The sequence below is a fragment of the Triturus cristatus genome, chromosome 5_1 (assembly GCF_964204655.1).
Source record: "Triturus cristatus chromosome 5_1, aTriCri1.1, whole genome shotgun sequence".
Lineage (NCBI taxonomy): Eukaryota > Metazoa > Chordata > Amphibia > Caudata > Salamandridae > Triturus > Triturus cristatus.
In genome coordinates this window covers 406,103,151-406,125,818 of record NC_140587.1, presented here as the reverse complement: position 1 = coordinate 406,125,818, position 22,668 = coordinate 406,103,151, and the positions used below count along the sequence as shown (strand labels likewise).

The following is a 22,668-nucleotide window of genomic DNA, read 5'->3' as shown; positions in this document are numbered from 1 at the left end:
CACTTTGAAAGGTCACCAGCCACAACTGGACATGAGCGGTGTCAGCTCTGAAGGCAACTTTACATACAACAAAGCATAATGTTAGCCAGCCTCAAAAGCCTTGCATACTTCCAGCCTCACTGTCTGCTCCTTCTGATGGCTTCTGGGTGTTCTGCCAGCCTAGCACACTTGACTGCTATGTGCAGCACAAGCCCTTAAGGTAGGCTTGCACTTCGATTGTCCTGTGCACTTCCACATCTGCACACTGCCAGTCCTTTGTCAAGCCATAGGCACAGTCTGCCCTGAACAATACTGGCCCTGTGTGTCCCAGCTCGGAAGGCAACCTTGTGCTCTTGACAGGCCTACGCACATTCACGATTACAGAAATACTGCCTGCCCACTGCACACACTGCTTGGCAGCCCTGCTTACCGAAAGACAGGTGCAGCTTATATCTCCTGGCCAGATGCACCATCTGCCATGAACTGACTGGCAACTTTGCACATTGTATCGCTGAAGATAGTCATCTGCATCGGTCCTACACACTGTGAGCCAGGTATATTATCTGCCAAAACTGCGCGCTGTCATCCATAGAGGTATCCTTGGGTACTAGCAGCCCTGCATACTGTCTGCCAGTCATGCACACTAGGAGCCACGAAGGCTTCCAAACACACTACCACTCCTCAAGATAGCCAGGCACACTGCTGGCACTGCACACGGTCTAATCTCCCTGAGCATTGGCACACTGAAGACATCTCTGTGCACTGCCAGCTCTACCCACTTTTTATCAGCACTGCCTGATGCAAGCTCTGTGTCCAGTTGGCATTTTGCTTAGACGGACTTCTTTATTGTAAGGGCTTTTCTCTAGATCCATGGGTAGTTGACGGATAATGTTGTTTAACAAGAAACTCACTGGCCTCATGCTTTTTTGCATTTGCACTGGATAACAAATAGATAAGTTTTACAGAGGAAACTGCCTCTTTACTGATTGAAGAGACAGGAATTGAGTGTAATAGTGCAGATGAGTGAGGGGCTTGATGCAAGAATAAGTCAATGGGTGGATAAATGGATATATAGCTAAGTAATCAAGTGCATGGATGATCAGTTACTGGGTGCACAGATGGACAGACGAGTCAGCGCAATGAAGAGGCCCTTTCAGCTACAAGACAGACCTATAGCTTCACCAATATTTGTTTATGGACAGGCACCAAGATTAAGCCCTTCCAGACATGAGTAAAGCATACCCTGGTCAATGTAACTACAATTAATGGTTTGAGCACCATGGCCCACCAGGTTGGATGTCTTTTCAGAACAACGCTAGCAAGACCGTCTGGACCAAAATCCAATATTTCTTTATATGGTTTACCATATTTTTTAAGTCCCAAGACAAATTAATAAAAAAAGAGAACATTATTGATGGGTTCCGCATGCAACTCTCGCCCAATTTCTGTATCCATGGAAACCAGGGATCTGTGAATGTAAAACCACATACATATTCACAGAGTGTCTGAAGGGTTAAAAATCCTGAAGTTAAGCTGGCTAGTATTAGCTTATTTAAAGTAGTTTTTGCTTACCCTAAGAGGGTAATACCCCTATGCCCACAAATATAAGACATATTTTTTGAGTAAGGTGGTGTAAGCAAATCTCAATAATGTAAACATGTAGTCAAATTATGGTATGGCCCAAATTTTTTTGCTGACTCGAAATGAAAGAGAGGCTGCCAATATTTTCAATTACTTCAAAACAAATGTGTTGGATATTACATAATTATTTCTACCACTGTCTCACTAATAAATAACAAACCGCAATTTTACCATATGATATGATATACAGATTTTCTTACTCCACCTTACTCACAAATATATCACATACATATTCATCCCACTTAACATGAGCAATATAAACTTTAAGGTGCTTGCCAGTTAACTTATAAGTCCTTTTAGCAACTAGCCTCACTCATTCTATGTAGAATGTGGTGCTATGCAAATAACAAAAGCATGAACACACCCACTCAATCATTTTTACATCATTGAAAAAACTGACACAAAAAGCATCCAACAACAGTTCATATTTTGATTTAAAAGTTTCATTGAAACCATCACATAAGAGTCCAGCCATCTTTGAACAATGACATCTGTTTTTGTGTTAAAAAATTATTCATTCTAACTAGTAATTAGCAGTATCTCCTTCTTCACACTGAAACACAAACCTCCTTTCCCCCTTTTGTAAGGCATTACATATTTTTTAACAGAACTATACTTCCTTAGTAAAGACAATTAAGTCTTAATGCACATGGCGTATCTGTATTCTAAGTCAGGGCTGGAGGCGAGGATTATGCCTTCTCTCTTCACTTTATTAAACAGCAGCCTTTATTTAACCATAACACAACTACGTTTCCCATGAACACTTGGGGAAAAAAGTAGTTTAAAGAAACATCCAATCAGGAAACAAGCCTGTGGCCTCCAATCAGGGCCATCTCAGCCCGACATAGTCCGTCCTCACTGGCCCCTTGTCCTCTTTCTCCGCAGCTGCGCAGCCGAGATAAGTACTTTACATCTCATGAGCATTTGCTTAGGTTACTTGTATTTGTTTGTATAGTGGAATGCTTGTCTTTATTGCGGCTCTGCCGGGCCTTTCCGATTACTTTGATGGTGGTATTGACAATGCTTCTTTTAATTATTATGGTGTAGTGCGGAGGGGCTCTGCCACGTCTTTCCAGTTATTACGATTTGGTATTGACAATGCTTTAGTTATCATTTCTGTGTAGTGTGGCTCTACCGCCTCTCTTCTATTGCTGGTTTACTTTTTCCTGACAGGTGATCGCGGCCGTGGGAGCGTTCTCACTCCTACGCAGCCTTTCTCTGGTGGGGCTCTCTTCGTCTACCTCCTGCCACCAGGGGGCGCTGGAGGCGGCGCAGGACTCCAGCACGCGTGTGTGAATCCCTCACAGAGGGGATCATTCGGCACGCTGCAGTCCTGTGAGCTACCGGCCTGAGGGAGACGCCCGTGTGGGTCTGTAAGCCGATCGCGTCGCCTCATGTAATTAAGGACATCTTGGTGGACGAGGAGGTCGCATCCCTCCTGTCCAAAGGTGCTATTTTGCCCTCAACCCCTCATCCCTAGGGGTTCATCAGCAGTCACTTTCTGGCCGACAAGACAGACAGGGGCAAAAGGCCAGTGATCAATCTCAATGAATTCAACGAGTGGCTGGTCTATCGCCACTTCAAAATGGAGAGTATGCACCTCCTCTGGGATGTCCTATGGCCCTTGGCCCTTGGACTGGATGGTACGGCTGGATTTCAAAGATGCCTACCTGGTTATTCCGATCTTCCCTCCTCACCAGCAATTACTCTAGTTCCCATGGCGGCATCAGACATATGGGTTTTCCGCTCTTCCCTTCGGCCTATCCTCGACTCCTTGGTGCTTCACCAAGGTCCTCAGGCTAGCGGTGGAGTCCCTGAGAGTTCGGGGTATAGGAATGATAGTATACTTGGACGACCTGCTCCTGATGGACGCATGCCCGCACCAACTTCTGTGACACCTCCGGACGGTGGTGGATCTTCTCCAGAGCCTGGGCTTTGTGGTGAACTAGAAGAAGTCACTCCTTACGCCTTCCCAGAGCCTAACATTTCAAGGCTTTGTAATAGACTCCACTTCCTTCCCTCCAGAAAGGTCTCAAAGATTCTGCACAAACTGAGGCATTCCCTCTACAAACAACAGGTGTCACTCAGGCAACTGGCCCGGATAGTGGGTCTCCTATCCGCCTCGATCCAAGCCATTTTCCCAGGCCCGTTCCACTATCGGGCGCTACAGCGTCTAAAAGCAGTATGCTCACGCAGAGGCTGACCCTATTCCCACAAGGTGGTAATTTCCGAGGAGGCGTGAGAAGAGATACAGTGGTGGCTAGAACACATGGCGGCCTGGAAAGGCCGGATCAGCCCCAGACTTGGTTATAGAGTCCGACACCAGCAGAGTAGGCTGGGGGACCAGATGTGACGATTTTTCTACAGGGGGGGTGGTCTCCAGAATAACGAAGATTACATATCAACTGCTTAGAACTCCTAGCAGGCTCCTTCGTTGTCCTTCACTGTCCATTGTTGGATGAGGGACTGTATCCAGTCATACATCCTTCTAAAGATGGACAACATCTCAGCAGTCTGTTATATCAACCATTTAGGGGGCACGTGGTCCAAGGCCCTCTCGGACTTAGCCCCCGGCTTTTGGCAATACTGCCTGGACCATCAAGTCTCGGTCAAGTACTTGCCCGGACAGGAGAACCTTGTGGCGTATTTCCAGTCTCGCAACTCCAGGGACTCCAGTCTCTAGAAGCTCGACACAGGGATTTTTGCAATGCTGAACGACCGTTGGGGCCCTTTCTCGGTGGACCTATTCGCCTCGAGATTGGACCACCAACTTCCCCGTTTTTTCAGCTGGAGGCCGGACCCACTAGCAGTGGCCGCAGATGCGTTCCTCCAGAACTGGAGCCAGGAGAAGGGGTACGCTTTTTTCCCATTTGCAATGATCACAAAGGCAACAGCACAGGTCAGGAGACAACGAGCGGAGGTGGTAATGGTCACCCCTCTTTGGAGATCGCAAGTTTGGTTTCCAGTTCCACTGGAACTTTCCTGGGATTCTCCAATCCTACTCCAATCCTACTCCCTCGGTTTCTAACTCTCCTCCTGAGCCCCGATCAAGTTCCCCATCCACTGATTCAAGGGAACTGGTTGTGGCTCATGGTGTGCAGATTACAAAGGGCGATGGGTGGTCCCAGGCTTTTGAAAAAGGCTGAAGCGTTCATGTCCAAGGCTTGGGCGGACAGCACTGTCAAAAGATACAGATCCGCTTGGGACAGATGGTCCTGTTGGTGCATGTGAAGGAATCTTAATCCCCTGGAGGCAGATGTGGTCCACATTCTGAATTTCCTGGCTTATTTGGCTTCCTGTGGCCTGGCTTACAGGTCCATAAATACCATCCGGTCGCATATTTCTGCTGGCCATGTGCAGCTAAATGATGTGGCGATTGGGGAGCACCCCTCGTTTGTAGGCTTTGCGAGGTATCAGACTCTCATTACCTCCGGAGCTCCGCTACTCGGCTCTTTAGGATGTGAGTCAGGTTCTAAACTTGTTCCTCTCCTGCAACCTAATCGTTTTCTTTCAAGGAAGGAGTTGTCAGCTAAGCTGGCTATGCTGCTCTCCCTCATCTCTTGCCACCGCGTTTCTGATGTGAGGGTGCTAGATATCACAGGCAGGATCTTTACCCCTAATGGAGTAACGTTCACACTCCACAGGAGGACGAAGTGGCACACAATAATATTCACTTACCCAGAGTTCCCGGACTCCCCTAATCTGTGTGTTGTCCGTTGCCTGAAGGCATATAAGGAAAAGAGCTCAAACCTCAGGGGAGCAAGAGCTCCTTATTGCATTGTGTAAGCCTTTTAGGGCGGTTTCGTCCCCCACCATAGCTAGGTGAGTCATGCCGGAGACGGGTATTAACCTTCGGATTTTTGGGGCTCATTCGGCACGAGGCGCAATAGCCTCTAAGGCATTTGGCTTGAGTGCCTGTTTGGAGGATATCCTCAACACGGCAGACTGGTCCTCAGACTCCACCTTTAAAAGGTTTTACTTCAATCCGGTGCTGGATATAGCTCATCTCATGGTGAGCAAGCTTGCAACTAGCATAATCCTCGCCTCCAGTCCTGACATAGAATGAAAAACTTCCTAGCTAATGTAACGGAAAGTTTCAATTCTATTAAGGACTCGGAGGCGAAGATTATCCCACCCCAGCGATTTCATAAGAAGATTGCCCTCCCCGTACAAAAGTAATACAATTTGTCTTCTGAAATGTTTCGTTAATGTATTCGATATGATTGTATTGCATCTACTCTCATTGCTATTTGTCCGCAGGCTTTGATGTGTCCTTGCTGGGATGGTGACAATGTCCCTTTGTCCTTGTAGGATCGGAGACAAATAAACAGCACTCATGAAAGTGATCCGACGGCTGACTTTCCTCGACGAAAGAGGACATGGGGCAAGTGAGGATGGACTACGTTGGGCTGAGATAACCCTGACTGGAGGCCACAGGACTGTTTCCTGATTGGATGTTTCTTTAAGCTACTTTTTTCCCCAAGTATTCATGGGAAACATAGTTGTGTTATGGGTAAATAATGGCTGCTGTTTAATAAAGTGAAGAGAGAAGGCATAATCATCGCCTCCGAATCCTGATACACTAACTAGCAGGTCCAGTGGTAAATGCATCTCAACTTGTACCGTATATCGATATGAATATGAAGGGAACACAAAAAACAGTTAAGACACAGTTCACTGACGTTCATCGCCCCCATATTAAACCACAAGAATTGAATGTACCAATATCAATGGCCATCTCCACTTAGGTGATTATGGGGTAGATGTCACGGCCTGGTGCGAACCTGTATGTCGTTTTCCTATAAAATACACTCCAGATTGAAAACAAAACCCAAAACCATCCTGGTTTGCATCCACTTCCCACCTTTTATCCTGTGCATTAAATGATCCAGTCCTTCCTTTTGTCTACATGCAGATGCAACAGACAGGAACCAGAGCTAGGAATCCACATATTGTTTTAGCAGTGAGTGTTCTAAAATGTTAGCTTACAGTTTGCACAACATTGATTCTAAGGTTGTAAGAAAAATCCCAGAGCTGTCACAAGCCTGTATACTGAGAAAGTGTAGGCTCATTTTGATGATTCTGGGAAATCTTCAAAGAGGGCGTGGCAGGAGCTCTCAACTGTTGGATGGAGTGTGTAGCTTGTACATCCAATCACAAAATGCCGTTTAAATACAGCAGTTAACATCAGTGTGCAAAATTAAAAACTTTTTGTAGTTCATATTAAAGCAGAATTCGGTATACTGCATCTTTCAAAGCATATTTACAAATACTTGTGAAGTGGAAGGAAATTCATCTTCCTTCAATAAAATTAAATTAATCAATTAGGAGTCTTAGCCCAACCGTCCTCATCAATATCGTACAGACTACAGAGGTAGGGACCTGAAGAAAAGTTACATAGGACTCAGAAATCGACCTGTACATAACATAAATACATCTAAATAATGAACTAAAATTCAGCATCCAGTGTGAAGACGTCGTCCTTTGATTGTGTCATAATCCGAAAACGTTGATATTCTGAGACTTGTTTTTCAAAGAAATTGGTTTTTCCTTCCAGTGAAATGTTTTCCATGAAATCAAAGGGATTTTCTACATGAAAGACCTGCAAAAAACAGAGAGAACAGGGTGAGACAAGTGGAATATCTGCTGGGAAAAATCATGTTTGCTCACATGTTTTTGTTTGTAACAAACACCCATCAAATGTTGTGAAATCCAGTTAAGTGCCTTGAATAGAATGTTTTTTCTAAACAAATATACCTCTTACCAAAATATTGATAAATCAGAATACGGACGAGGGGTGACTTGTTAACATTGCTGATACAACAGTCAAAGTGCTTTCTTCTGCTGAGGCTGTTCATAATTTTAACTAGATTGTGCCCTTGATAAAGTGCATACTATGTACAAGTCAAGCAGGCTAGTTATATCAGTGATAGCATCTAGGTTGGAAAAGTGAAAACAGAATAGTGGGTGTGATATATGTAGCAACGAAGAATAAAAATGAAGAAATATACTTACAAAGAAATATTCATTTTACAATCCATTGACAGCAACTATGAAGAATAGCAGGACAAAAAAATCCCTAAACCCAGCCTGAACCCTAAACACAGTCCTAACTGTAATCTTCGCACTAATCTCAGCCCTAAATCATCACCCCAACCTAATGCTATGCACAACTCTAACTTGTACATACACTATAACACTAAACTTAAACAAAAACTTAAACCTTATCCATATTCTAATGTAAATCTCTACCTTAACCACAAAACTAGCAATAACCATAACCACAGTATACATCCTAAACCAAATGTTTAACAGTCTTTACACTCTTGTAACCTGAACTCTTCAAACAACCCTGACCGCAAGCATCTCATTTTCTTTAACTGAACCCTAACTATACAATGCTAAAATGAATTAGTAAGAATAAAAGAAAATTGTAATTGCCTGTAACCATCAGTTGCAGCTTAGCAGTCTCTTCGAAATATTTGCATTGGTTCGAGGTATGTCTAAAATCGTACAGCTCTACTACGTTGAAAGCCCGCAATGTAATGCATTCGTACAAAGAGTGCCCTTCAAATTTGTTTTACCTCAGTTTGCCATGTGACTGCTCCCATAAAATGAATGCCTTCCTTTTCTTACAGTGTTAAGGGGGTGGGAGGTTAAATCAAGTAGAAAAAGCTAAACCCAAAGGCAATGGTAAGTAACATTTCTTCTTGTATGCCCATGTTAAATGTATTTGCTGTGCATTGACTTTAATGTAGTATCCCCACTTCCCAGAAAGGGAAGGTGAGTGTGCAGTGGAAGAGCAATATGTTTACAAACGCCTGCCTCACTGGGGCAGCCATGCAATAGGGTTTTGTGGATACCTGCACAGACGACCATGTTTAAAGGGAGCCACCTGAAGGTCTTGGGGAGCATGCGAAGGGTGTGGAAGCAGGTGGATGAGACTGCGTTGACTTGTTTCTTCATGTATAGCTTACTATCCAGGATAATGCAGAGGTTGCTGGCGTGGTCTGTAGGGGCAGGGGGGTACAGAGTTCCGTGGCAAGGTGCTGTTCCCAAAGATGAGGGCTTCTGTCTTGTCCATGTTGAGTTTGCGACAGTTGTCCTTTATACAGTCCATGACATTCATCGTGCATCTGTGGAAGTTGTCTTTTGTAGTGAACAGGTATTCAGATAGTGAGAGGATTAGCGGGGTGTTATCAGGGAAGGAGATGATGTTGAGTCGATGTGATCTAATGGCGTCGACTAGGAGGGTCACGTAGGTATTGAAGAGAGTGGGGCTGAGGGACGATCAAAGGGGGACTCAGCAGGTGATCTCCTTGATCATTAAGGTAAACAGTGGGAATGGATCCTTTGGGTTCTGCCGGTGAGGTACGAGCCAATCCATTTGAGTGCGTTTTTTTAGATCCTGATGTGGTGGAGTCTGTTAATCAGAATGCGATGGGAGATGGTGTCAAACATGGTGGACAGGTCCAGGAGGATGAGGGCTGCTGTTTCTCCACGGTCCAGGAGGGCTCTGATGTCATTGATTGCAAGGGTTGTCTCTGTGCTGTGGTTAGCTCGAAATGTGGATTGGGAGGAGTTTAGGAGGTTGTGATCTTCTTGGTGTTGGGGGAGTTACTGGTTGATTACATTCTCAAAGACATAGTTCCTGGGAGGCAGGGATGTTGTTCACGATGGCTGTGGGATTGGTGAACTCCTTCACGATGGCGAAGAGTTCATTGTTGGCTTCGTTGCGGTCTGCTACAGCATTCTACTTGGCTTCTTTCAGGAGGCGGCGGTATTAGTTGAGAGCAGTACTGAAGGCACTGTGATCTTCTGTTTTTTTGCTGATGCTCCACTTCCTTTTTTCAGCTATCAGCTGAGGATTAATGAAGATGAAATGTCCCACTAGGAAGGATAAAAAAAGCCTGGACATGTAACCTTTGTTATGTACACTATACTATCCCGTCTCTACTCTACGTATTTGCAAATATGGCTGTAATGCCTCTAACTCTCTGACTCCCTATAAAGTGAGGACAACCTTCCAGTACAGCTATCGGAGAGTGCAATAATTCATAATTCTTACACAAAACAAACTGAAATCCAATCGCAGGGTTATGGAAAGGGTTGGGCGTTGCTACAGGGTGAAGGTATTTATTGTTAAACTTAAATCCTTTGTCTTGGATATTTCTCTTTTAGCATTGTCAAAAATTGCTATGCTCGAATGTTGTTGGTATTCTCTTATTTTCAATAAAGAATTGATTCAAAAAAGAAATTCAGTTTTGGAACTCAAAATGCATCTGAGTTAGCTCTGCAAGTGCTCCAGTTCTTCTTCGCAGATGTAAGCACAATTCTAATCACCTGGTTGTGTGGTCATACCGGGTTTTGAGTTGGATGTCAGACAAAGTCATCAAAGTGTGAAACACAGTGAAAAAAGAGTATATGGTCCAATGAATATGTTATTTAAGTCTTACAAGCCTCTTCTTCAGGTGGCATTTAAAACACTATTCAATAATTAAAGAAGCAAATATGAGATTTATTTTCACGCACAAAAGCTTTAGTATTAAAACGCACTTGTCAGTGCCAGACAAAGACAATCTGTTTTCTAAAAGCTATAGTTCTTGAATTATTTCTGAAATAAATTCTGCAGGTTTGTTTGTATTGAAAAAGAACCTTAGAAAGGCAAAGAGAATGAAGAAGCAAGGTAAAATCATCATTCAATATTTTTACATTCACAGAACAAGGAAGCCTAAATATGTGTCCCACACATGTGCCCGAAGGTAGCGCAGTGCTTTAGCTTCAGGGTGACTCTTCGACCAGTCTATGCTCAGTGCTTGTGAATATCTTCATGGCGAGGGGCGTTCAGAAGCCCACCAAAATGAATGTCTGTAGATCCAATGAGTGTCAAAAAGCACAAAATGCAGTGTGTTTTTCCAAACCAAATACTATGTTATTCTACCAAATACAAAATGTAATGTATTTTTCCAATATAAGCTGGTTATCTGCATTTTGTTGTGATTTAATTTGAATATAAAGTTAAATATGAAAGTAGGAACTCATTATATGGGCAAAATGCCACGTGCATGTGTGCATATTCAAACAGCATGAGACCTACATAGGTTCTGCGGCTCATCAAACGACCAGGCCTTGTGCCCCAGGTTGTGCAGTTAATTCAAGGCATGGTAAGCTGATCTTGTGGCAAAAGAACCCTATCAAGACTCAATCGTCGAAAACATGACTAATTGCATCTGTTGTTTCCTATTGACCTATGGACCATGATCCCTGGAAAGGTCACATGAAATGGTTGTGGACTAACACATTCATATTGTGCAAGTTTTCTGTTGGTTCGTGGTGTTGTTTTAATGGCTTACATACATGATACAGGAAGATACATTTACCCTCATTAATGTTTCACATTGCTCATACCTAGCACTATTATGAGCAGTGTGCACCAACTCACAGATTACCTCATGCAAGTATAGCCTCTAACGCTGTGGCCTGATGTCAGGTGTGGGAGGTCACAAACACGCATCTCACATTTGTAGAAGGAAACAGTTTGTAGTCACAGAGGAAGGATTTTTTTTTTATTTCAAAGAGACACTATCCAAGTCAGAACAATTTGCCCTTCAAATCTGAACACTACCTCTTCGCAGGATGCCATCTACATCACTGACCAAAAAAGGTGTAAGCGGGAATTAGAAGGTTTACAATTATAGCAGATGGCCAAGGAATTAAATAAAGGGTAGTGGTAGCTCTTAAAAATGGTAAATGTTCACTAAGAGAACAAAGGGGAGATCCCATGTGAAAAAGTTTACCCTAAACAGTCTCCCACAGCTCTGAGAGAGTCTTAGTGCTGATCCATCTTTTTGCACATGGGAGGTCTGTTTCCCATCTCTACTAATCCACATAGTAGCTACAAAGTAGTGAGGTACAGTTGAAATCCAACTAGGGGGGCCAAAAATATTTTTTCACGAGTCAGAATAAAATTTTCTAAAAATAATTTCTGGGTGTTTCGTTTGCTCTGCAAGATCTGTATTGGTACAAAAGAACCTAACATCATCAGCACCAATATGTACAGAGCAAACAAACCCGTCAAAAGGTATACACTGAAAGCAGCTGAATGGTAAATGGTCCAAGGTACCCACTTTGATACTAGGCAGAGTGGTGTTTCTCAGCTCATGTGGTTTAACAAGCATGGTGTACAATGACTACTAAAATATTGCACCTACTGTATGTTGTTTATAGCTTATCACAGTTTGAAAGACCTATTGTAAGCAGGTATAGGCCACACAGATATAAACATGGTCCTTGGTGAATTTTAATGCATGCAGAATAATCTTTCTTGTTTACAAACAAGCAGTCGTTGATTTGTATTGGTTTAAAATACTGAGTAATAGTGTTTTTTTTTTTTTTAAGTATTTGTATAATCTAGGAGGTTCATACGAACTTTAGGTAATGTGGGGCAATAGCAACTACCAAATGGCAGTCTACATAATTGAATGTCAATGAGGCTGTTTAAATATCAGACATTTACATGTGTTTCCTCACTTCAGTAATGAAGTAAGTTGCACTGTTATCGAGCATGTGTAGAAAATTATGAATTTACAAATTAAACAATAAATAAAAAAACAATGTCACTTCTTATGCTTTTTCATAAGGAAGTCTGCTTCAATCAAACATTTTCATCTGATTCTTACCTTAGAGAATCCAAGTTCTACTAACAATCTGTCAGCCACAAATTCAATGTACTGTTTCATCAGCTCACAGTTCATCCCAATGAGGTTTACAGGCAAAGCTTCCGTTAAAAAGTCCTAAAACAACACACAATGATTTCACCAGAAAGAAATATAATATTGATACTTGCAGCACGCAGCACTGCTGAGTATATAAAAGAACATGTAATGTTACACAGAACAAAAAAGTGTTTTAAGACAAGACATTAAATGGTAAAGTGCAAAACAAAAGGGTAATGTGTTAGAACCGTTTACAAAGCGCTATATTGAAGCTCAAACCAATTCACCTTCAGTACAGAGGAATAAAAGAGGCCTGTCTGCTACGGCGTCCTCGGTCATCTTAAAAACATACTGACCAAAATATGCAGGGGAATCCTGCCTTTTAAAGGCGACAGTTGTAGATTTATGACCCAGAATTGATCATTGTATGTGTATTTGTGCTGCTGAGATGTCTCATGAATCGATTTCAGTTAATTCATAATTAGACTGAGATTCTGGTGGTGAGTATCATATCGCCTAAGAGAGTTTCACCGGCTGCCTACACTTAAGAGAGTTACATTTGGAGCCCGTGAAAAGTATCGCATGATAAAACTATTGCCTTATCACCCAAAATGAACTCCTCGATCCTTGTTTTTGGTGTCAGAGAATCGGGCAAAAATCTGTTTAATTCCTGGAACCCAACCTATGGGACAAGCGTCCAGCAAATTTATTTGAGGAGTTGCTGTATTTGCGCATGTAATATTTGGTGGCGACTTTGGTGTTATAAGTACCATTGATATTAGCACAGATTATTAGCACGAGCACTAATATTTCCACCAGTGCAAATATCAGACATTCAAATTCTGCTGCGCATAATGCCACAAGTAGGCTCTAAATTTTGATATCACATAACAATAACCTCAACGTGCAAGTCTAAACCCCCATACGCTAGTCAGTAGTTTTACTTACATTTTTACAGCCTGCCATTTGTACTGTGAGAAGTTAGGAGAAAACTGACTCAAAAAAACCAACAGGGTGCCGTTCATCCCAAAATTCATACACCCCACTATTTTCTTCTTTAGGGAATCGGGTTCCCAATACAAATAAACACAATAGGTAGAACTCGGGGTGTCTATGTAATTACAGACAGAGGCTGGAAGTTAATTAATTAAAAGGTGTTAGGGCAACAGGGATCACTTGGAGGGATAGGTGATATTTCATAAGTAAGACAGACGATGAAGTGGAGGAATAGCCGGATTACAGATTTCTAAATTGAGAACTGTAATGGCTGTATAATTCTTACCTGTTCAATTTTGACCGCATTCAGTACAATCTCAGTGACCCTTTCTACCGTAGGTTTGTTCACCAAATACTGAAACATTAAGCAAGCAAAATCACAGTGAAGACCCTAGGGGGGAAAATTCAAAAAGTGAAGATTAGATAAGAAAATATTACTTTATTTGTGCAAAATATAACTTGAATGATATTATATTTGATCTTTTGTCTAGCTCGGAGATTTTCTTTTTATCTAGGAGATGCTCTTACTTCCACCTTCCTTCATTATGCATGAAAAGACACTTGGGATCATAATACTAATGCTGATCTGAACTAATACTTATTTCAACAATCTCTTCCACACTTTCTACTATTGTAATATAACCCAGTTCTTCCCTTTGGTTCATGATTGTGGGACTTCGCTGCTGCAGAATGTGCTCTTTAGGAGCTTAGTACCCGGGTTTCTGCCAGGAATAAGATCTCTGTGGCATAAGCTAAAGTCTACCACTCAGTACTAGACCAATATTTGTTATAAGTACTACAGCTCTGTTCGCCTGGTTTTGGCGTGAAACAATAAATAGAGGGATGAGGTGTAGAAATGATGTAAAAGTAAGACACATCATTGGTTTTTATCTTCTCTAAGTGAGGAACTGATTCCAGTACAAGTACTGTTTAGCACTGTGCCCACACAGTGGGAATACCAGTTATTTTGTTCACTCACTATTGCACTAAAGAGAGTGGGGAGGAAATTACCCTGCAGACTTTGAAGCTCTTTTATCTATTGCAGAGTTTGCAAGACCAATGTCCAGTAAACAAACCTTCTGTGGGTGGCTTGCTGAATCCAGATCATGAATGAGTTGCATAGTATTACAGTTTGAGCAAATCTGTTCGGATGCGTAGCTTAGTCCTTTTATGCACATCATCCCTCCTCCCACGGTTCCAGTTCTTTCCATCACCAATGGTGTGGGAAGAAGCACCCCCCTTATGTGCTTGAGTGAGTTCAGAAAGAGAATTAATAAAGAAACCTTTATTTATTTGTCTTGAAGCACTTACTGTGTGTTCAAGTACAAATTATCGTATGACAGGCAACTTCCATTATACCTCACTAGACGCTGCGGTAGCCATATAGTGAGAGTCAAGACCTAAATAACTTTGGGCAATATATGAGGGAAAGTGACGCTGACAACTTGAGGTTGGGTGGAGGTGGATTCCGGGTAGTTGGGTTCTTATATAGTTATCCTAGCTGTAAAATACAAGGTGGCGTAGTGGAACGGATATATGCCTACTGTACTGTTGTTTAACAAGTGCTTGCGATTTGTTCAAGAAAATTGTAATAACTGCATACAGATATCAGAAGTGTCTATATTACTGTATGTAAGTTCCTTAAATGCCAATAGAGAAATGTAAAAAAAAAAAATGACAGGCAACTTCGATTTGATAAAGTGCTACTAATATTTTAACATCAGGAGTTGCGTTTATTATTCCTTTCTTCGACAACATGCTTAGGGTCATTTGTAATTTTAACTAGGGACACTCTTACTGGTGTACAGATGAAAGGAGGCCACAGTATTGCAAACATATGTAAAGCCATGTGGTTGCTTTAAAAAGTATAGTTTTAATACCTAAAAAATATATATCAAAAGCAATGAAAGCACATTTGATAGTCAGCACCTGCACGTTGAAAATTGTTCCAGCACCACTGCACACCACCTGCTGTCAGCGTTTGTGTTTGAAGAATTGCCAAAGATATTGTGGGATTGGAGTTGTTCTACAGGTTTTTACAATTTTCTCTAATGAAAATATGCAATTTTATGTCTAGGCCATTCATTCCATAAAAAGAGATACAGCTTACACAAAGACCTCTTGTAAATGTGTAAATGTTAGCAGGCTGCACCACCCACAAGTGTAGGGATCCATGCACATTCTCCTAAATGCATCAAATACATCTCATTACCACCTTTATCTACAACATTTATGAAAGTTGAACTAAATCTGTTGAAACTCTTGGGAGCCCAAGATAAGTTCTGGCAGTGGTTCTCATACTGTGACCAATAATCCAACATCCGACTGTACAGGAAGAATATAAGGGCAGGAAAAAGTGGGTAAAGTTAAAGAAACAACTGATATTGGAAGAACTGATAGACTCATTTGATCCCAATTGACAAAAATAAAGGTTAGTATTAATTGTCTGTCACTGTGTCACAATCTCAAGGTATTGCCCCTTATCTGCTCTAACCCATCATTATTGTGAGAGTAAAATGCTGTTGAGGAAAGCAAATATATTTTATACATATTCACATCTTTCAAATTAATTACCTCATCTCGGCTGATGAGCTCATTCGAGAAAGTGAGACCAGGCATGAGGCCCCGCTTCTTCAGCCAAAATATAGCCGCAAAGGACCCAGAGAAGAATATTCCTTCCACAGAAGCAAATGCAACCACCCGTTCTCCTGAAACAGAAGCACCTGGGGTCATGTATCGTTTTAAAGTTAAAAACTAAGTTTTACATTAACACAATTGTGTTATTTAAAGGCGTTTTTTCAGAAGACAAAAATCTAAGTACATGATTGGATAAAGTAAATCTCCCAGACAAAGCCAATTACTCTGCAACCAGCAACAGCCAACTGACTCCCTGCGCTCCCAACAGATCTGTTCCAGATAGTCTAAAGAGGTTGGTTCACAAGGGGTATATGAATACTCTCATAAAACAAAACCAGGCCTTACCTATAAAGGATATAGAATTTATAAAGGAAATAAATGTGCCCAGAAGCACTATCAGTCCGTACCTCTTTCCGGCCACTACCTTACATTATACGGGGTACGTGATGCCATTGAAAACGGACAATTGTGCTAGCGCTATGATTTCAATAAAAAATGTACTTCCTCCCTCTTGTCATGAAGACATCAGTACCTACTGTTCACGCACAAGTTCTGTTTTTTACAGTACCAGACTGTATTGGAAACTGGCTGCTACTCTATATCTACCCAAGCCCCCTTTCTTTGTTTGGCTTTCTTACTCTCAATTGTTTACTTTGTTTGCAATGTGCTGTGGAGAAGTTGTGCTTCTGTTGTGTTTGTTTGTTACCATCCTGAAATCAATTTGATGTATTTATTCCTTTGTTTATGCAGATGGGCTCAGCCTAGCATGCTGACATTATGAAGTGCTTGCGTAAATATTAACTGCTTACTTTAACACACAAAGTCTGGGCTCCTCTAGCTGTGCTTGGTCTTGTTTCAAAGTCCCAGATCCTTTAGTGCCTTTTATAAGACAGGTGATGTGCCCATCTGTTTCATTTTGTTCTGCTAGTCTCCTTCACAAAGATTAATCCTTTCTTGAGGAATGCAACTGATATAGAACTGATGACAAACCCCTGAATGGGGTGCACTAGGCCATATGTTTGTGTTTTTGTGATAAACAAACTAGGAGTAGTGTTTTACTAATACTGTATTGTACAGATTTACATGCAATCAAGTACAATAAATAAAAAAACACATTTTATAATATTTTAAGTTACCATTAAACAGAACACTGACATTCCACTTTTTTTTAAATAAAATAATGTGTTGTGGCTAACACTTTGCCTATTGGTGATTTACCATTAAATTGTAAAATAAAAAAATTGAATAAAGAGCCAATAAATCTATTAAATGATCCTTTAAAGATGTAAAGGGTATCCTTCTTCATTGTTCTGAGGTTGGCAGCCCTACAGAATGATCACAGATATATTGGTTGCAATAATTCCAGAATTTTGGATATAAACAATGTGCTGAAGTGTCTCTTCTTTCTTCTTGCAAAGGCAGTACAGTCTTTGGTCTTTCATTAGGCTCCTCAAAGCACTTGCTGTTTGTAAGAATCAGAATACAAACTAATCTTAGTCTCAGATATAGCTTCTTGGTGTTGGTCTCCATGTAGAGTCAAGATAACCTTGCATCCTCGCGGTCTCTGTGTCTTGAGTTAATGCTACGTTTCTGTATATTAATTTAGCTATGTCAATTATTTTTTTTATGTTGATAATTTAGCAATGTCAATTAGGTAGTTGATTTAATTATTGTGTCCCCAAATGATAAGCTTGGGTTGATTCCTGTTAATTAAAACACAGAGTTTCAAATAGGTGTAGCTGGTATTCATTAATTATTATTATGTCAATACTTGTCTTAGTTGAGTGCTGTGAATTGATGTTTCTGGAGGTAATATCTTGAGAGATAAGTTTTTTAAACTATCATCCTGTGCAGTTCCGCAATCACAGATATAATCAGTAAAGGCAATACTGTCTTGTGAGGATAAAGATATCAATCCAAATTCAAGTCTTAATCTGCAATGTGGAGCAGATAGTCTTAAAATACACAATTCTTGTCAATAATGACGCTTAGGTAAGGATAACTTTTTACTTGATCAATTGCCGATGTCCTCAGCTTTTAATTGAATTGTCTAGCAGATCTGCTGAAGGTCATTATTTTTGTCTTCGTTAAGTTCACAATTAAACCATTGCTTTTGTTATACATGTGTAACTAATTTAATTGACTTTGAAGGCCGATTTAAAAAACAGATCATAAAATATATGATCAAAAGTTCATCTGTGTATGCTTGATGATTCATTTTATGCTGAGCCAGGTTTAGATTGAAGCCTTCTAGTTAATCTAATAATATGCAATATACAAAAAAATAATTGTGGGATAAGGATACAGCGCCCATGTATCTTTGTGCAATTCCACCAAAGAATGCAAAAGGGTACTGTCAATTCCCATTGAGTGTGCAATTGTTGCCAGAGATGGTTTCTATTGAATTTATAATAAGCGGTAAAATGATTATCGATTGTAGAACATGCCAGCCTAAATCCTGTTGGACCGCATTTGATTTTATACTTATCAGCCCATTCAGCCCATTCATGCAATAAACACTTAGCAAAACATTTGCCATCTGTGTCTAGAAAAGCAAGGAGTTATTGGGTTCTGCTGTAGGCCCTTTTCTACAGATAGGCTATATTTCCGACTGTTTCCAGAAAGGAGGAACTTGACCTGATTATAAAACAACTGCGTAAAGTTGTTTCAATACTTTCTCAATATGTGCCTAAAAACAAAAACCGGAAATCCATTTAGCCCTGGAGCATGAGAAAAGTTGCATTTAGAGTTAAGTAACATGATTTCTTTTCTGTTGGTGGTATAGATACTTTGCAGATCTATGTTAATAAGTGAGGCAGCAAGAGGACGTACGGCTTTAACAAATGCTTCCCATTTGATGTATGACACGATAACCGCATATTGTCTTGTAAGATGTAGAATCAAGTCCAACTAAACATTCAGAATTTTCTTGAATCCTTTACTTTAATGGATTCATGTACGCTTTTTTTTAAATTAGATTTCAAATGCTAGATTTTAGTATTCTGGTTAATTGGTGTAGAAAATTTCAACAAAAACCTTAATCTTTTCGTGAGCACCTCTTCTCTTTTAAGAATAAGCCATCATATTGATTTAGAAAATAACAATGTTGTCTTGTCCTGTTGTATTTTTCACATGTAGACGAGAGAAAGGTAAATACGTTGAAGAGAAGGTTTTTCCAAGTCAACAATCAGTAAGAAGGACAAGCTTGATTTCTTATTGGTCATGTTACAAAAGTTAATTAAGAAATCTTGATAGCAAAGCGGATTCATTTACTTTGGCAAATCATTGTTCCATTTCATTCAGAGTTGTTAATAAGTAATGCTTGTTCTGTAGCTGAGGTTTTGGATTTATCATATGCTTTATATTTCAATAACAGATTGACATGCTGAGGATTATGGTAGCTTTAATTTCTTGGTGTGAAGTATGTATTGTTAGTCATGGAGGTAAATCTATTTAGGCGTACAGTTGGTTGTGATGGACAATCGTGTGTAAGTTTATCCTTTATTGGTCTATTGCCTAAAGCGTGAAAGAAGAAATAGAAGCTTTTTCCAACAAATTTTTGTCTTCCATTGGGTAACCGAGGATCAGGAGTATTATAGAAGTCCGGTGAATCTTCCTGAGAGGATACGTTTGTAATAGACAGCAAGTTTACATTAAAGTCATCAGTTATCAAAATCTAAACTTGTAAGTGGCTTTCAATACGTTTTTCTACTTCTTCAAGAGCTGAATTAAAAGCCATCTTAATATTTATACATTTTGGATTGAAGCATATGTTTATAATTAGTACTTGCCTTTTGTTGCTACTTTTTAATTTTACTGTAAGTAGATGTATCGCGTCTACCTTTATTTTTATTCCTTTCATATCTAAGATGTTACAGTCAAGTATTAATGAACTTCCATTTAGGTTACCTATAGTGTTTTTTTCTTCAAGAGCTTCAAAAGCAGTGCTGTTTTTTACTTATTTAGTCATTTGGTATCACATGCGAATCACTCCCGAAGGAGCATCTCGGCGCTGTGCTGCAAAAGAGGAGAAGGAGAAAATCTAAAATAGCCAAGTCTTAAGGCCCTCCTTGAAGGAAGGGAATTCAGGCCAAGTGCGAAGGCCAAAAGGAAGTTTGTTCCACTGGTAGGGTGAAGTGTAGGAAACAATCTGCGCCCGTACCTTGAGGTACGGATGCGAGGAATAACCAAAAGCCCCTTGTCCGCCGATCTCAGACACCTGGACGGAAGATAAGGATTTAACAGGGACAACAGATAAGCAGGCCTGGACTCAAAGAGAGCTTTGTGTGTCAAACAGCAATGTTTAAAGATGACACGCTTCCAAATTGGCAACCAATGATGCTTTCTAAGGATCGGAAAAGAAGACGAGCGTGAAGGAAGGTAACCGATTAGTCGTGCAGAGGTTTTCTGGACCACCCGCAGTTTTGACAGCAGGGTACCATTTATCGAGGTCAGCAAGGCATTCCCATAGTCCAGGCGACTGGTGATACGAGTCTGGACCAGAGTCTTCGTATCGGTGTCAGGAAGCCAGGACAGGGTTTTTTTTTTAAGAAGCCTCGAGGTAGCAAAACATGTCCCTCAAGTGAAGCTGACTTGATCTTTCATGGCGAGGGATTGACCCAGCCTCATGCCAAGATGTTTTGCTACCTGCTTAGGTGTAGGAGCCATACCAAGATGTGCAGGTCACCAATCGGCTGACCATATCTCGGTGGCCTTAACAAAAAGAATGATCTCTGTCTTGTCGCTGTTTGATTGGAGACAATTGTTACTCATCCAGACAGTGACTTCCATCGTGCAGTTTGTGAATTTACTCTTCACCGTGTCAGGATCAGGACCAAAGGAAAACAGTAGTTGTGTGTCATCTGCATATGACACGATCAGTACACCGCAGGCTCTAACGATTCGAGCTAATGGCGCCATATAGATGTTAATCAAAGGGTGCCTCAGGCATGATCCCCGAGGGACCCCCTTGTTTTAGAAAAGAACTGGACATTTTCCACGACTCCTAGAGACAGATATCATCATGGCTGTTTTTGTGGATCCTGAAACATGTATAGTTGCATTGTGGTCACAATTAAGCTTAATATTTTCAGTGGTTTCTGGAGGTTCTGCCTGCCAAAGCATTATTTTGATCATCTTGGATTGAGAAACTCTGCTGCTCTTCAGTAATTTTTTGATAAGGGATGACTTTCAGAGTTTATATCACAATAAGTTGTGTTAAGTAAAACAAACTGAGTTGTTGTACTGCTAATTTCCTCTAGCATAATGTGATGGACTGAGGTTGCAAATTCAACAATGTTTGCACTTTGACAGATGACATCACATTTTATTCTGCTTCTCTTTTGGCTGTTTTTAACAGGCAATAGCTATACTAAGTAAATAATGACACCTGTTTGAACTGCATTTTTAAAGTGGTGGTAAAGTTCACAAAAAGTGGTGGTAAAGTTCACAAAAAGTTGAAGTATCAAAGCCAGTTCAAGTGGTGTTTTACAGGTAAATTTTAAACCCTCAGAGATATCTTTTAGTAAAGTTACTTGCTCAGTTATTAGAACCGATTGATTAATCGATACATCAGATAATTTTGCTTGAGTTGACCGGACTAGATGCAGTGGAGGAATTCAATCTGGCCTATTGTCAATGTTATGTATAGGAGGCACTGCAAAATATGTAATTGCTGACTGAGTTGCTGAATGCAACACGTTTCTGTGTGAGAATCGACCAACCATAGGTCGGCGTTTCCGCACCCCCTATTACGATGCAACCGCACACGGTGCTGTCGTAGACTCCCATTTGTCTATGGGAGCTTGTGCTGCAGTCGGAAACGGTCTGCAGAACAAGCTCCCATAGAGAAATGGGAGTTCTGTGAATCCCTGCACCGCATGGCAGGCACCACATGGTTCCTGCCACCTGGTGCAGGGATTTACAGGGGGGCACATTCGATGCCCCCCAAGCCCCCAATCGGAGGCCAATGAGGGAATCCTGGTCAGAGTCAAATGAAGGAGGTAACACAGACAGACTTGTCTATTGGGCGGTAGTAGTTGTTAGATTACAAACACTGTTATCACCAAGTGTACCAGGGCAAGAAAAGGTCTGGCTGGTTGGTTTGAAACAAGCAGGTATGGTTTGTTGTTTCAGTTTTTTCTCTCTAGGGAACACAGTTTCTCCAATTGGATGATCATTAACATTACTCTTAATTTTATTGATCTTCCGAGCCATGACTAGTGCTTTCTTTGAAGCTGTGGTAATTGGCATAAAAGACTGAAGATCTGTGTTTGAGGGTTTCAGATGGCTGCTTCCGAGAGAGCGTCTGCATGCCTCAATCTTGATAGTGTTAAACAGTGAAATAACTAATTAAGTTAATTAATAGAAATAAGTTAATTCCAGAGGATAAATTACAAATCACTGGCAGTAAATTAGCAAACTATCTTAGAGTTCCACAGCCCTTGAAGCATCTCAACATTTTAGCAAAAACAAGTAGCATATAGACACGAATACAAAACAGGTTAAAATTTCACACTGAGGGAACCAGAAGGAGAAGTTGAGGGTCTACCGGTCAGCAACAAGTGATCGCTTCCCAGGGTTATCCTATTAACTGAACCAACAGCACCTGGAGCAAGACTTCTAACACTTATTTCCGCCTAGCTTCACACTTACTCAACGGACATGCCTTGATCAATCCTGGAATGCCACCTTCAATCCA

General features: G+C 41.0%; 1 protein-coding gene across 2 annotated transcripts in view; it reads right to left on the bottom strand.

The window, feature by feature from the left end:
* Positions 1-2,036: 2,036 nt before the first annotated feature.
* RRM2B (ribonucleotide reductase regulatory TP53 inducible subunit M2B) overlaps positions 2,037-22,668 on the bottom strand; it is a 90,958-nt gene continuing 70,326 nt past the window's right edge. For both annotated transcript variants that reach the window (XM_085605154.1, XM_085605155.1), the window contains 4 exons: positions 15,906-16,039; positions 13,618-13,722; positions 12,300-12,413; positions 2,037-7,222 (listed from right to left, as the gene is read on the bottom strand). In XM_085605154.1, coding sequence (XP_085461280.1) covers positions 7,070-7,222; positions 12,300-12,413; positions 13,618-13,722; positions 15,906-16,039 — 506 coding nt within the window. In that variant the 3' untranslated portion in view covers positions 2,037-7,069. The remainder of the gene's footprint in view (positions 7,223-12,299; positions 12,414-13,617; positions 13,723-15,905; positions 16,040-22,668) is intronic.